The following is an 11714-nucleotide window of genomic DNA, read 5'->3' on the forward strand; positions in this document are numbered from 1 at the left end:
AGCTCATATGTGTTTTTTACATCACATGTACATGTGTTTCATATATACCAAAAAAAAAATCTCAAAGTCAATAGCAAACTTTTCCTTGTAGTTACCTCTAGAACAGGGTTGCTCAATCTCCACACTCCGGACACTTTGGACCAGATAACTCTGTGTTTTGAGGGGATGTCTTGTGTATTGTAGGATGTTGAGCAGCATCTCTGGCCTCTACCCACTAGATGCCGGTAGTGCCTCCCCAGTTGTGACAACCAAAAGTGTCACTAGTCATGGCCAAAAGTCCCCAAGGAGGCAAAATGGTGCCCTGCTGAGAACCACTGCTCTAGGGAAAAATTGGGGAAATTTTACTTTCTCTGTTTTTTTTATAATAACAATGTATTTTCAGTAAAAATGTAAACAATAAAGGAAAATTTCCTAACTAACTGATATTTGGAGATTCTGAGAACTAGAAGTCTAGGGAATTACCTATGTCAGGGCAACTCTCACTGCTCGAACATGTAGGTCTTCCTTAAAGTGGGTCTGACCTCCATCCATTTGCTCAGCTATTGGCTTCCCCTCCTGGGCAGGACTTTTAATATAGTTCAATGGTTCTCTCCAGGGAACTGATTAGAAATGCAAATCTCAGGCCTCACTTCTCTCCTGCTATAAGGGGAAACTCTGGGATTGGCGCCCCCAATCCGTTGGGGCTGTTTTAACAGCCTTCCAGACGACACTGATGCTGACGCAAGCTCAAGTTTGAGAACCACTGATAGAATAAACAATCCAAGGGAATGACAGGGCTTCCTTAAAACTTGGCATATTCCTGTAATGATCTCAAAGGATTATACACTGAGCATTTTGCTTCCTGGTGCTCAGGGAGAGAATCCACTCTTTGGAAACTTCTCATTTGGGTCTGAAACACAAGGCCAGAGCTGAGAAGGTGGCTTGTCCATCCATTTGCTCATCCACTCAGGACTCTGTGTGCCAACAGTTCACACTCAAAGCTCAAACTCTTCAGGCCCGTTTTTACTAGCTCAGATACTGTGAAAAATCAGTTACTGCTTCCAGCCTCCTCAAAGGGTTAAACAGGCTCCATAACCTTTTGGAAAATGAAGTTTTAAATGAAAAAGAAAATGCTCTTAGCGTATTGTTCCCATTCATGGCTACCCCTGGAAAGGGTAGGAATGTTAGATGAGGGATTACCTTCAGTTCCAGCAGAACATAATTGTGAACACGCAAAACGTTATACCTTAAAAATATATTTTTTAAAGTTCAGATTTGAGTACGGGATAACCAATCTGTTGAAACTTTGGCTGTAGAGATGTGGGTATTTGGAGCTTTTTGAAAAGAAACTGGAGAAAACCTTGCTCAATATTTGACCCCAAGTCATCCTTGCATCTGAATAATTCTGGCATAAATATCTTTAGGCGCCACAGCCAATCCTGGCCCAGTGGCTGGGGCAGGGAGAGAGAATTAGATGCAGGAAAATGCTTTGACAGTACCTGATACGGTGAAAGCAGGAAGAGGTTGTTCTCGAAATACCGGAAATGGGCCAGAAAGGAGTCAGTGCTCATGGCATCAATGTGCGAGCACGTCACGCCTTTGACCAGCTGCCCAGCACTAGAAAACAAAACAAGGGACTCGGGAGAAGAAAGGGGTGGGGAGGAGAGAAAAAAGAAAGAGCAAGAGAAGGCAGATTTGATCTGACACAGGCTACAGACACGACTGTCCAACTCTCCCTCCTGGGCAATTGGGCTCCTCTGGCAGAAGGCTCCAAAGAGCCTGGTGGGCTCCCAGGTGGAGTTACATTCTCCTACCTCAGGAGCTCCCCGGGCCTCCTGGTGGTCTTTAACAGAAGCTCATACAGGAACAGGGCCTGAGGGAAGAAAAGGATTGGCAGCGCTGATGGGGTGCTCGCTGGGTGCCCAGCCAGGGGAGGCCCTTCAGGGAAGGCACTGTGACTCCATTTTACAGATGTGGAAGTGGAGGCTCAACAGCTAAGTTACTTACCCAGGACCACACAATTGCTAAATGGCAGAGCCAGGATTTGAACCAGTGTCAGAGTAATTTCAAAGCCCTGGCTCTCATCCTCCTGGTGACACCGTACACTCCAAGCAACAAATGAAGAGCAAAGCTGTTGGCAGCAAGACTGGAGTTTCCGTGCTTTATGAAGCCTGCTGACTGGTTGAGGCCTCTCTGTGACCCCTGGACACCAGGCACCCCAGAAAGGGAGCGGAAGGGCGGGATGAACAGGCTAGGAAGGGCTGAAAGGCGCCATCAGTAAAGACCTGCGGCTGGCAGCCCGCACTCCCCCCAGCCCTCCCGGATGAGCACTCTGGGAGAACGGTGCATCGTAGGCAGGGGAGTCATTTGTTTCAAGGAACGTAACTTTACAGAATCTCTAACTTGCAGATGCAATCAAGTACTACATTTATCTATTTTATAGACTCTGAAACTTTGAACGTAATTCCCCAAACAGAATAAATTGTGAGCTAGCATTGGACAGGGCAGCTGAGGGCCTGGAAGCAGCATAAAAGCCCAGGTGGAAGGAGGAGCAGGGGGGACATTCTGGATGTTATGTGGGACCCCAGAGATTTCTCTGGGCACAGGGTCAAGTTCTGGGACCCTCCACTGTCTTCCCCATCTCAGAAAATGGCAATTCCATCCACTCAGTTGCTGAGACGAAAGTATCTTGAAGTCATCAGTGGCAGGATGTCTTTTCCCAAATAAAATGACTGCCACTGTCACTAAATTTGGCGCTGGTTTGTTACACAGCAACTATCACCGGAACATCATCCAACCTCAAGAGACACCCTGAGCAAGAGCCTCTGGAGCAGAGAGGGATTTTTGTCTAATTTGCTCACTTCTGCATGCTCAGCTCCGTACGCAGCGGCTGGCACGTGGTTGGTAAGGTGCTTGACAAACATTTGCTGAATGGATGTAATGAAGGCGGATGAATGAGGAGGAAGCCAAGGACAGTTCTAAGGCAGTGCATCCATCAACGGCACCATCCTCCCCAGGTGGCCTCAGCACTGGCAGCTTTTAATAATACACGTCATAACCGCTAACATTTCTAGCACACTGGCCAGGTGGCACATCCCACTGATCCTCATGAGAAGTTATCCCCATTTTGCACATCAGCAAACTGAGGATAGGTAAGGGGCAATAGCTTCTCCAGTGGGAGCCGGAATTCACTCTCAGCTCTTGTCTAACTTCACACTGTGCCATTCTGCCCTCTGGGTTTCATCACACAGAAACAAATTTCTTCTACCAAATTAACCTTATAACAGACCATTCCCGCAAGACAGTCAGAAATCCAGGATTGATCTGTGAGCGTCATGGGCATACCTGGCTCCTGCGAAGCTCCTTGTCCATCAGGACTGCGGGGTTGAATCCAGGTTCCCTCCGTAAATCGAACAGAGACACTTCTTTAAAGAAAGCCCCTGGAATCTCCACAATGCCTGAGGCAGGATCTCCTGCTTCGATCATCTGCCAAAAGTGAGAGGAAATATAATAGTCATCTTGTAAAAGGTACGTTGAGCTTTGAATAAGAGCCAGGCACTGCTTCGCGGGCAATAAAACCCATCAGACCCATCCAGAAGCCCTAGGAAGTAGAGACTATCACCCGCCCCATTTTGCAGGTGAGAAAACTGAGACTTAAAGGGAGATTGGTTGAAAGTCACTAAATGAGATTCAAGCCTAAGTCTGTCAAAAATCCACACTTTATTTTAACCATGTGGGCTACTGCTATCTGCAAAGTGTGGGCACTTTAGGCCAAACCCCTTAGGTTTGGTTTCTTAACAGATTTTGCAATTGGACAGAGCAGGCCTGAGAGAGCAAGATGCCCCAAGACCCCCGTCGAGTGAGAAAGGAACACAAGCACGACTTCAGACCATGGAAGGGGCTTTTGGGAACACTCTGAGAACTTCAGGATTCATTTTTAGCTTTGAAAAACAAACTTTTAAAACATGATTAGATTAAGAAACCAGATTTAAGAAGAGTCTTCCGGATTGGACTGGCAGGGAAGGCAACGGGGAAGAATTGCGGCATGACCAGAGGGCTCTGCCCGGGAAGGAGGGAAGTTGAGGCAGCAGGAGGAGGCAGAACGACCCCATACACCAATGGCCGAGATAATCCCAGCCCCGAATCAACGGCCCACAGTCACAGCCCACCCACGTAACCCCCAAACCACATCCCCTGTGAGCCACGTGCCTGAGGACAAGACATCTTCCTCTTACCTTGCTAAGCACACCTTGCTGCTGGGCAGGTGACAAACCGGACACATGCTGAGAAAGGGTGCTTCTCAGGGCCTGCGGGAGGTCCTTGCAGTCCATGCTGCAGAAGGCCTGGGTGCTGACCCCAGCCAACAAGGCGCCCATCTGGCTGACGTTGTAGAAGGACAGCACCTGGGAGAGGGGCAGCCGCACTGTGGGGCTCTGCTCGGGCCTTTCGCCTCTCAGACAGGCACTGAGCCTGCTATGGGCGACACCTTAGGGGCAAGACAGGTGCTGCCTCTACAGACCTCCCTTCCTTCTATCAGGAAAGAGGCTCAAATATCAAAACACGAGATTCATGGTAAATGCACTGCGCCATCCAAGGCCATACTGCAAATATCAAAAACCAGTGCCCCATGAAACACAGCTGCCCAGCATTGGGCTTTTTTGTGTTTAATAAGGACTAGTGGACAACATTTAAAAATTGTTTTTAATTTTTCTTTTTTTTTAGTTTTAGAGACCAGGTCTCACTTGGTCACCCCCACAAGACAAAGAGCAGTGATGTGATCATCACTCACTGCTCACTGTAACCTCTAACTTCTGGGCTCAAGCAATCCTCCCACCTTGGCCTCCCAAGTAGCTGGGACTACAGGCATGCACCACCACACCTGGCTAATATTTTTTTATTTTTTTTAGAGACAGGTTCGATGGTCTCAAACTCCTGGACTCAAGCAATCCTCCCGCCTCCACCTCCCAAAGTGTTTGGATTACAAGCATGAGCTACCACACCTGGCTTGTTTTTAATTTTTAAGCTAAATTGTTTTGTGGGAAGAACTTCCATAGAAATCCAGATTTGAGTTTCTGAGGTTTTGTTGGTGGTGTTGTTTCAATCTGAACATCAGGCAATCTTGGGCCCAAATTTCCACCTGGCAAAAATTAGCAGGAACTGAGCAGCAACCACCTCTTTAGGTGGGCCATGGGCTTTTTCTCTGGCCCCTACCCACCTTGCAGAGCCCTAAGGAAGCCCACTTTTCTCAGTTATGTCACCTGACAGGCACCTGGCATAGCAAAGCCCCGCGCTCATCTATTTCCATGCAGAAGTTTTAAGTTGAAATAAAGAAATCTTTCAGGATACAAGTCTGACATTTTCTGGCAAATATTACTGGAGCTGGCTTTCCTATCAAAAATTATTTTAGGTTTTTTTCCCCCTCCTTTGGAGTGAAGATGCTAGATGGTTTTCCATATAATCAGGGATGGGTTCCATGAAGAGACAGTTGAGTGGTTTCCTTTAGTTATTCTCTGTACAATGGATAGTCTCTTCCTGTCCCCAAAGAAGACAAGAACTTTTGAGTGCTTGGCTTCTTAGTGAAAGTGGCCTCGCCCCTCAGGAGGAGGAACTGGATGTCAGAGAAGAGACAAGCGCTTTGTTCAGCTGGAGGGGAACAAACAGTGTCCCTCGGCTTCCTAGAATCAGATTCACAGAGAACTGTCACAGTAGACCCATGGGGCCCCAGTCAAGGTCCAGAAACAGGGAAGGTCTTCAAAGCCTTCAAAATAAAGTCACCATGAGGCTAGAAGAGACAAGATAAAGGGTTTAGCCTCGTTCTTGAGTCAGAAAGTGAGAATGAAGGGGCGATGGTTCTAGAGCCGTGATGGAGGGAGTGAGCGTCGGGGTTCAGCAAGCAGGCTCCAAAGTCAGATGCCCTGGGCTCAATCCCAGCTGCGTCCTCTTGATGTGGCCTTGACAATCCCATATGCTCTGTACCCCACATAAATGAAGTGGAAGATGATGATTATAGCGCTGCTGACCTCACAGGGTTATTAGAAAGAGTAAATGATTAACTCTCTTAGAACAGAAGGTGGCAAGTGTTTGATAAGCGTTTGTTATTATTGTTACATTGGAATTGGTCCCAATCCAATCCTCGTGAGCCAGTTTTCCATCCTGGGACGCATCTCTGAGTGTGAACTGAAAGAATGGGACACCAAATGCTTAGGACTCAAGTCTGGAGCCCTTTGAACAGAACCCAGCACAGGGAAACTAATTCCCCCTGAAAGAAGGTCCAATTTCCCACTAGAGGAGCAGCTAGAGCATGGACTAAGGCTGCTGTCCCCTCCAAATAGGACTTTTTGCTCTGACAGTTCCCTCTCTGCAGCCCAAGACTCGGATAAAACAGCATCATCCCTGATCCCACGATGAGGGATGCACCAGCAGCTCAACAGCAAGCAAGAAAATCCTGGGATGGGCCCCACACATGGGTCAACAATTCAGTGCTGGCTAACACTCCTAGAGAGCTCGTCCTCTGTTATGTCACCTAATGTCCCAGTTTCTTTATGTGCACCAACTCGCATAATCTTCACAGCAACACATTTAACACTATGGGGTAAATGCTATGGTTTTCCCCCATTTTACAAATAGGGAAACTGAGGCAAGGTGAAGTCAATCAAATTGCCCAGTGTCACACAGCTAGTAAATGGCAGAGTGAGGATTAGTCCCCCTCAGCACCATCTTCTTACTAGCTGGTTGTCCCTGCTGTATGTGTACAACTGACTGTCATGGACTGAACTAGCCCCGGTGTGATGGTATCGGGAGGCAGGGCCTTTAAGAGGTAACTAGGATTAGATGAGGTCATGAGATAATTAGAGCTAGGTGGGGCCATGATCACATGGGATTAGTGCCCTGATAAGAGGAGACACCAGAGAGCTTGCTCTCGCAGAGGTCATGTGAGCACACAGTAAGATGGAGGCTGCCTGCAAACCAGGAGAAGAGGCCTCAGAATGAAACCCACCTTGCCATTGCCTTGACCTTGGACTTTCCAGCCTCCAGAACTGTGAGAAACAAATGTCTATTGTTTAAGGCACCCCGTCCATCACATTTTGTTATGTCAGTCTGGGCAGACCAACATGCCCTTGGGCCTCAGGCCACTAAGGAAGAGTTAAAAGCCCCAACTGACCTTCTCATGGGCCAAGTATTTGGCAGACAAGATGATGACCTGACTCTTGGCCCAACCTGAGACCTGGTTGAGGGTGGAGATGGCACCGTGCACAGCCTCGGGGGAGAGGGATTCCAGCTGACTGTAGGTCAAACCCACAACCGCATCCGACAAAGAGCCCAGGGTCTCATTGAGGGTCTGGTTCTCCGTGGCAATGTCCAAGAGGTTGGCTTTGAGCTGGAGGAAGAGCAAATTGGAATGGGCACTGATTGAAAGCAGGGTGGTGGCTCCATCTGACTACATCCTGGAGGGTCAGGGCTTCACAGTTCCCCAACCCTGCCCACCAAAGCCTCTGGACCCAGAGATGAGGAAGGTAAGGGACTCCTGCCATGTCTAGACAGTCACCCCACGGAGCACACTTCCTCCTGGCCTTGGCATTCCTGTGCCACAAATTCACCATGTGCTTTATTTAAATATTAATTTGTTATTAAATCAACCTTAAAACATGGCAGAAGGAAATCTCATTCCCTTTAACTCCACCACACTCTAGTAGCATCTGTATTCTCCTGGTGACCTTGAACTTTATATCTATATATATGACTGTTTTTCTTTTGTGGAATATCCAGAAGCTTTTTCATGATAATTTATAATCTGTGTAAAAATAATTCTCAACAGTACAGGAAAGTAAAAGTCTCTTGAAAATCCTATCTCATAAAAATAACCGTGATTAGCAATTGGGTGTATATTTATGCTTCCAAGATTTCTTATGTCTTTTTTAAATATAGAGACAGTATGTAGTTTGCACATAGTTGTAATATGAACAGAAGCAGAGTTTTCTTTTCTATATTTTTCACTTAAAATTATTTCTTGCACATGTTTGCACATTTCTATGATCATTTTAATAATCATTTTATCACAACATACCTTCCTAGTTATAGTAAAGTGTGTCGCCCAACTGCTTCTGGTGAGGAATGTGATAAACTAACCTACTGGAAAATGATCTCTGAACCCAAAAATAAGAACGGTTCATGTTTTAACGCCTGGAATTTGTACAACCCACATATTCATTTCAGACAAGTGTACAGAATGGCTCCAGGCAATATTGAAATAGCCACTAGGGGGCAGCAGAGCGAAGTAGAAGAAACAGCTGTCCCAGCACCTGGGTTCTCTAAATTCAGCAGCGCCCCCTCCCTAGAGCTCAGTTTCCACATCTGTGAAAGGAAGCGCTGGACTAAAGTGGCGGTTCTCAAAATGTAGACCTTGACCAGCAGCAGCAAGATCACCAGGGAATTTGTTAGAAATGCAGATTCTCAGGCCCCACCCAGACCTGCTGAATCACCTTGCGAGGGGCCTGCAATCTGTATTTTAACAGAGACCCTGATGCACCCTCCAGTTTGAGATCTGCTCAGCTACATGATCCGAAGGGCTCCCTCATATCTAATTGTATCTGGCTTTCTTCTTGGCTGCCACAGCTACCCCTGTGGCCTCAAAATACATTTATTTTCTTGTGTTTGCTTGCTTGGAAGTGATTCCTTTCCTTGAAATCAAACATATGCATTGACCAAGAGAGATGACCATGATGTCAAATGTCAAATGTGATTGGGGACCTTATGGTTATGCGTGGGAAACTGCTGTGCAATTATCGATGGCTTTATCAAAATTGTCTTTAATATTGTTCTCATATCATCTTTTCAAATTTAAAAAAAAATTGAAAAGGACCCCAAGAAGTGAAGAGGAAGGGGCAGAATGGAAACTTGAACAGAAGAAAGAAGAGAGAAATGGCGGGGGAAGGAATGTGAGAAACAGTCTATGTTTGCTAATTTGTCCCAACCCTGGTCTAAGAGAATTCATAACGACCCTCTGATCCAGTGTTCTCAGTCCTGGCTGTGTTGGAATCACCTGAGAAGCTTTAAAACCATGTCCCACCCAGGCCACACCCTAGTGGCACCTGGCAGGGCTGTGACTAATGGAGAGCCAGGTTTGAGAACCACTGGCTGTGCCTAGCATGCTCTCCAGAGCAGCCACTTCTGCACCACCTAGAAGCCTTTGGGAAGTGTCCTCTCCACGGCCCCTCCCCAGCCAGACCTCCTAAATCAGAATCTGCCTTTCAGATCCCCAGGTGATCCGTATGCACTTTTTTTTTTTTTTTTTTTTTTTAGACAGGGTTTCTGTTTCCTGGGCTAGAGTGCAGTGGCACCATTATAGCTCACAGCAACCTCAAACTTCTGGGCTAAAGCGATCCTCCCGCCTCAGCCTCCCAAGTAGCTGGGACTACAAGCGCGTGCCACCACACCAGGCTAATTTCTCTATTTGTTGTAGAGATGAGGTCTCACTCTTGCTCAGGCTGCTCTCGAACTCCTGAGCTGAAGCGATCCTCCTGCCTCAGGTGTGAGCCACCACGCCCAGCCTGTATGCACATTTAAGTTTGAGACGGCTGCTCTGATTAAATTTTAATCTCTGCAAGATTTTTTTCCTTTGCTGTTTTTGTCTTTCCTTCCCATGTTACACTCATCCCAGTATTTCAGACACTGTCTTCTGTGGCTGGACTTAGATCCTGATTAACGCTATGTGTTTTCTCTCCAAGGCCAGGCAAGGCTGTTCTCCCCCATTTCTCTGGCTAGTGAAACTGAGGCAGAGGCCCCAGGCCTAGCACCCCTTCTGCACCTTCTGAACGCCAGCCTGGAAGCCCCTCAGCTGGCTGCATTTGATCATCTGATGAAGCAGGACTTGAGCCACCGTGGCATCCAGCAGCTCCAGGTCATCGTAGAAACAAACCAGCAGCCCCAGCCTGTGTGAGAAGAGAAGAGATTGTGGTGGGGGTCTCAGAGCTGGGGCCACACCGCGTTCCCCCCAGTCCAAACCAACAGAGTCATGAACACACCAGCTACCACGTATCAGGTCTTGTGCTGAGTTTGCCTGGATTATCTCATCACAACAACCCTACAAGGTAGGTGTGCTCCTTAGCCCCATTTCACAGATGGGCAAGCTGAGGCTCAAAGAGATCAAGTGACTTGTTCAAGGCAAGTAGTGGAGCTGGGACTTAAATCTAGATCCATCCAACTATGCCGTCTCTCCTCCTGAGGCAGATAAAGGGCTAAGGAAAGAATGATGCTCTTAGCCACAGAAAACTCCCCATTTTCTACATAGAGATAAGGGGTTTTTCCACCCTGGGGGGAGTTCTCTGAGGCAGAAGTCTATTTCCAGGATACCTTCCTACCTACCCACCCAGATGATGCAAACGATTCAGAAGAGGGAAAAAAAAAAAAAAAAAGACAGGAGGCAGAACAGTATAGGGGCAGAGGTGAGATTTGAACTCTGGTATAATACCTGAGAGCGATATATCTAGTGGTTAAGAGGATAGATTCAGACTGCCTGGAGTTTGAAGCTCAAGTCTGTGAGATGTTTAACCTCCAGCAAGTTACTTAATTTCTCTGCAAGGTTGCTGCACCCAGTTGTGCAGTGCGCACCCTGTACTACTGTACCATATAGAGGCAGAGTAGCCCTGCCTCTCTGAGCCTTTAATAAACAGTAGGCTTGCTTTGTTCATCATAGCACATCATAATAAATATGATGAATGAAGGAATGAGGATGACCGTGAAACTTAGAAGAGGCATATGAACTGATTAGCATACTTCTTGGTGGATACTAAGCACTCATTCATTGATGAGTACTCTTGTAGAGTTAGTATGAAGACTGTTCAACTTACATGGCTGGACCACCTGATTGACCACGATCGGCCTGGCTCCACCCTCTCAGAAAGATATTGATATATTCAGACACACCCACAGGAGAGCAGCCAGGCCCAGGAAAAGGATTTGAAAACGTGTCTGAGAAAAAGAGAGCTGCTTAACTGAGAAAAGAAGACTCGGGGGAAGTGACAGCCAAGATACAGCATCAACCTACACGTCCATCAACAGATGAATGGATTTTTTAAAATAGGGCATAGATACAGAACGAAATACTCTTCAGCCTTGAAAAAGAGGGAAATCCCATCACAGGCGACCACATGGATGAACTTGGAGGATATTATGCTCAGTGAAATAGGCCAGGCACAGAAAGACAAATACTGCATCATCTCACTCATACTGGGAATCTGAAAACGTCTAACTCACAGAAGCAGAGAACAGAATGGTGGTTACGAGGGGCTGGGGGCGGGAAGGCAGCTGGAGAGAGATGTTCGTCAAAGGATACAAAGTTTCAGTTAAATAGGAAAAAGTTCTGAAGATCTACTGTACGCCATGGTGACTATAATTAATAACAATGTTTGGTATACTTGAAAATCGACAGCAGATTTTAAGTGTTCTCACCACACACAAAAAAACTCTATGGGGTAATGCCTGTGTTAACTAGCTTGATTTAGCCATTCCACAGTGTGTACACACATCAACACATCACATTGCATACCACAAATATATTTTTTTGTCAATTTAAAAAATCAATTGTAAAGGAAAAAAGAATAATATTTCTTGAGTAGTTACCATGTGTCAGCTGTGCTTAATCCTCACAAGGACATGAATGAGGCAGGCAGATTTTTACCTCTCATACCCAAGAGGTCTGGCTCCAGGTACCATGTTTTTTGTTTGTTTTTTTTTTT

General features: G+C 46.5%; 1 protein-coding gene across 1 annotated transcript in view; it reads right to left on the bottom strand.

Moving 5' to 3' along the window:
- Window positions 1-11714, bottom strand: part of OTOA (otoancorin) — a 64600-nt gene that overhangs the window by 34700 nt on the left and 18186 nt on the right. The window contains exons 11-16 of the mRNA XM_012644937.1: window positions 9785-9908; window positions 7142-7357; window positions 4215-4382; window positions 3325-3465; window positions 1794-1852; window positions 1479-1596 (exon numbers count right to left, since the gene is read on the bottom strand). Coding sequence (XP_012500391.1) covers window positions 1479-1596; window positions 1794-1852; window positions 3325-3465; window positions 4215-4382; window positions 7142-7357; window positions 9785-9908 — 826 coding nt within the window. The remainder of the gene's footprint in view (window positions 1-1478; window positions 1597-1793; window positions 1853-3324; window positions 3466-4214; window positions 4383-7141; window positions 7358-9784; window positions 9909-11714) is intronic.

Source organism: Propithecus coquereli, unplaced genomic scaffold (assembly GCF_000956105.1).
Source record: "Propithecus coquereli isolate 6110/MARCELLA unplaced genomic scaffold, Pcoq_1.0 Scaffold223, whole genome shotgun sequence".
In the NCBI taxonomy this organism is placed as follows: domain Eukaryota; kingdom Metazoa; phylum Chordata; class Mammalia; order Primates; family Indriidae; genus Propithecus; species Propithecus coquereli.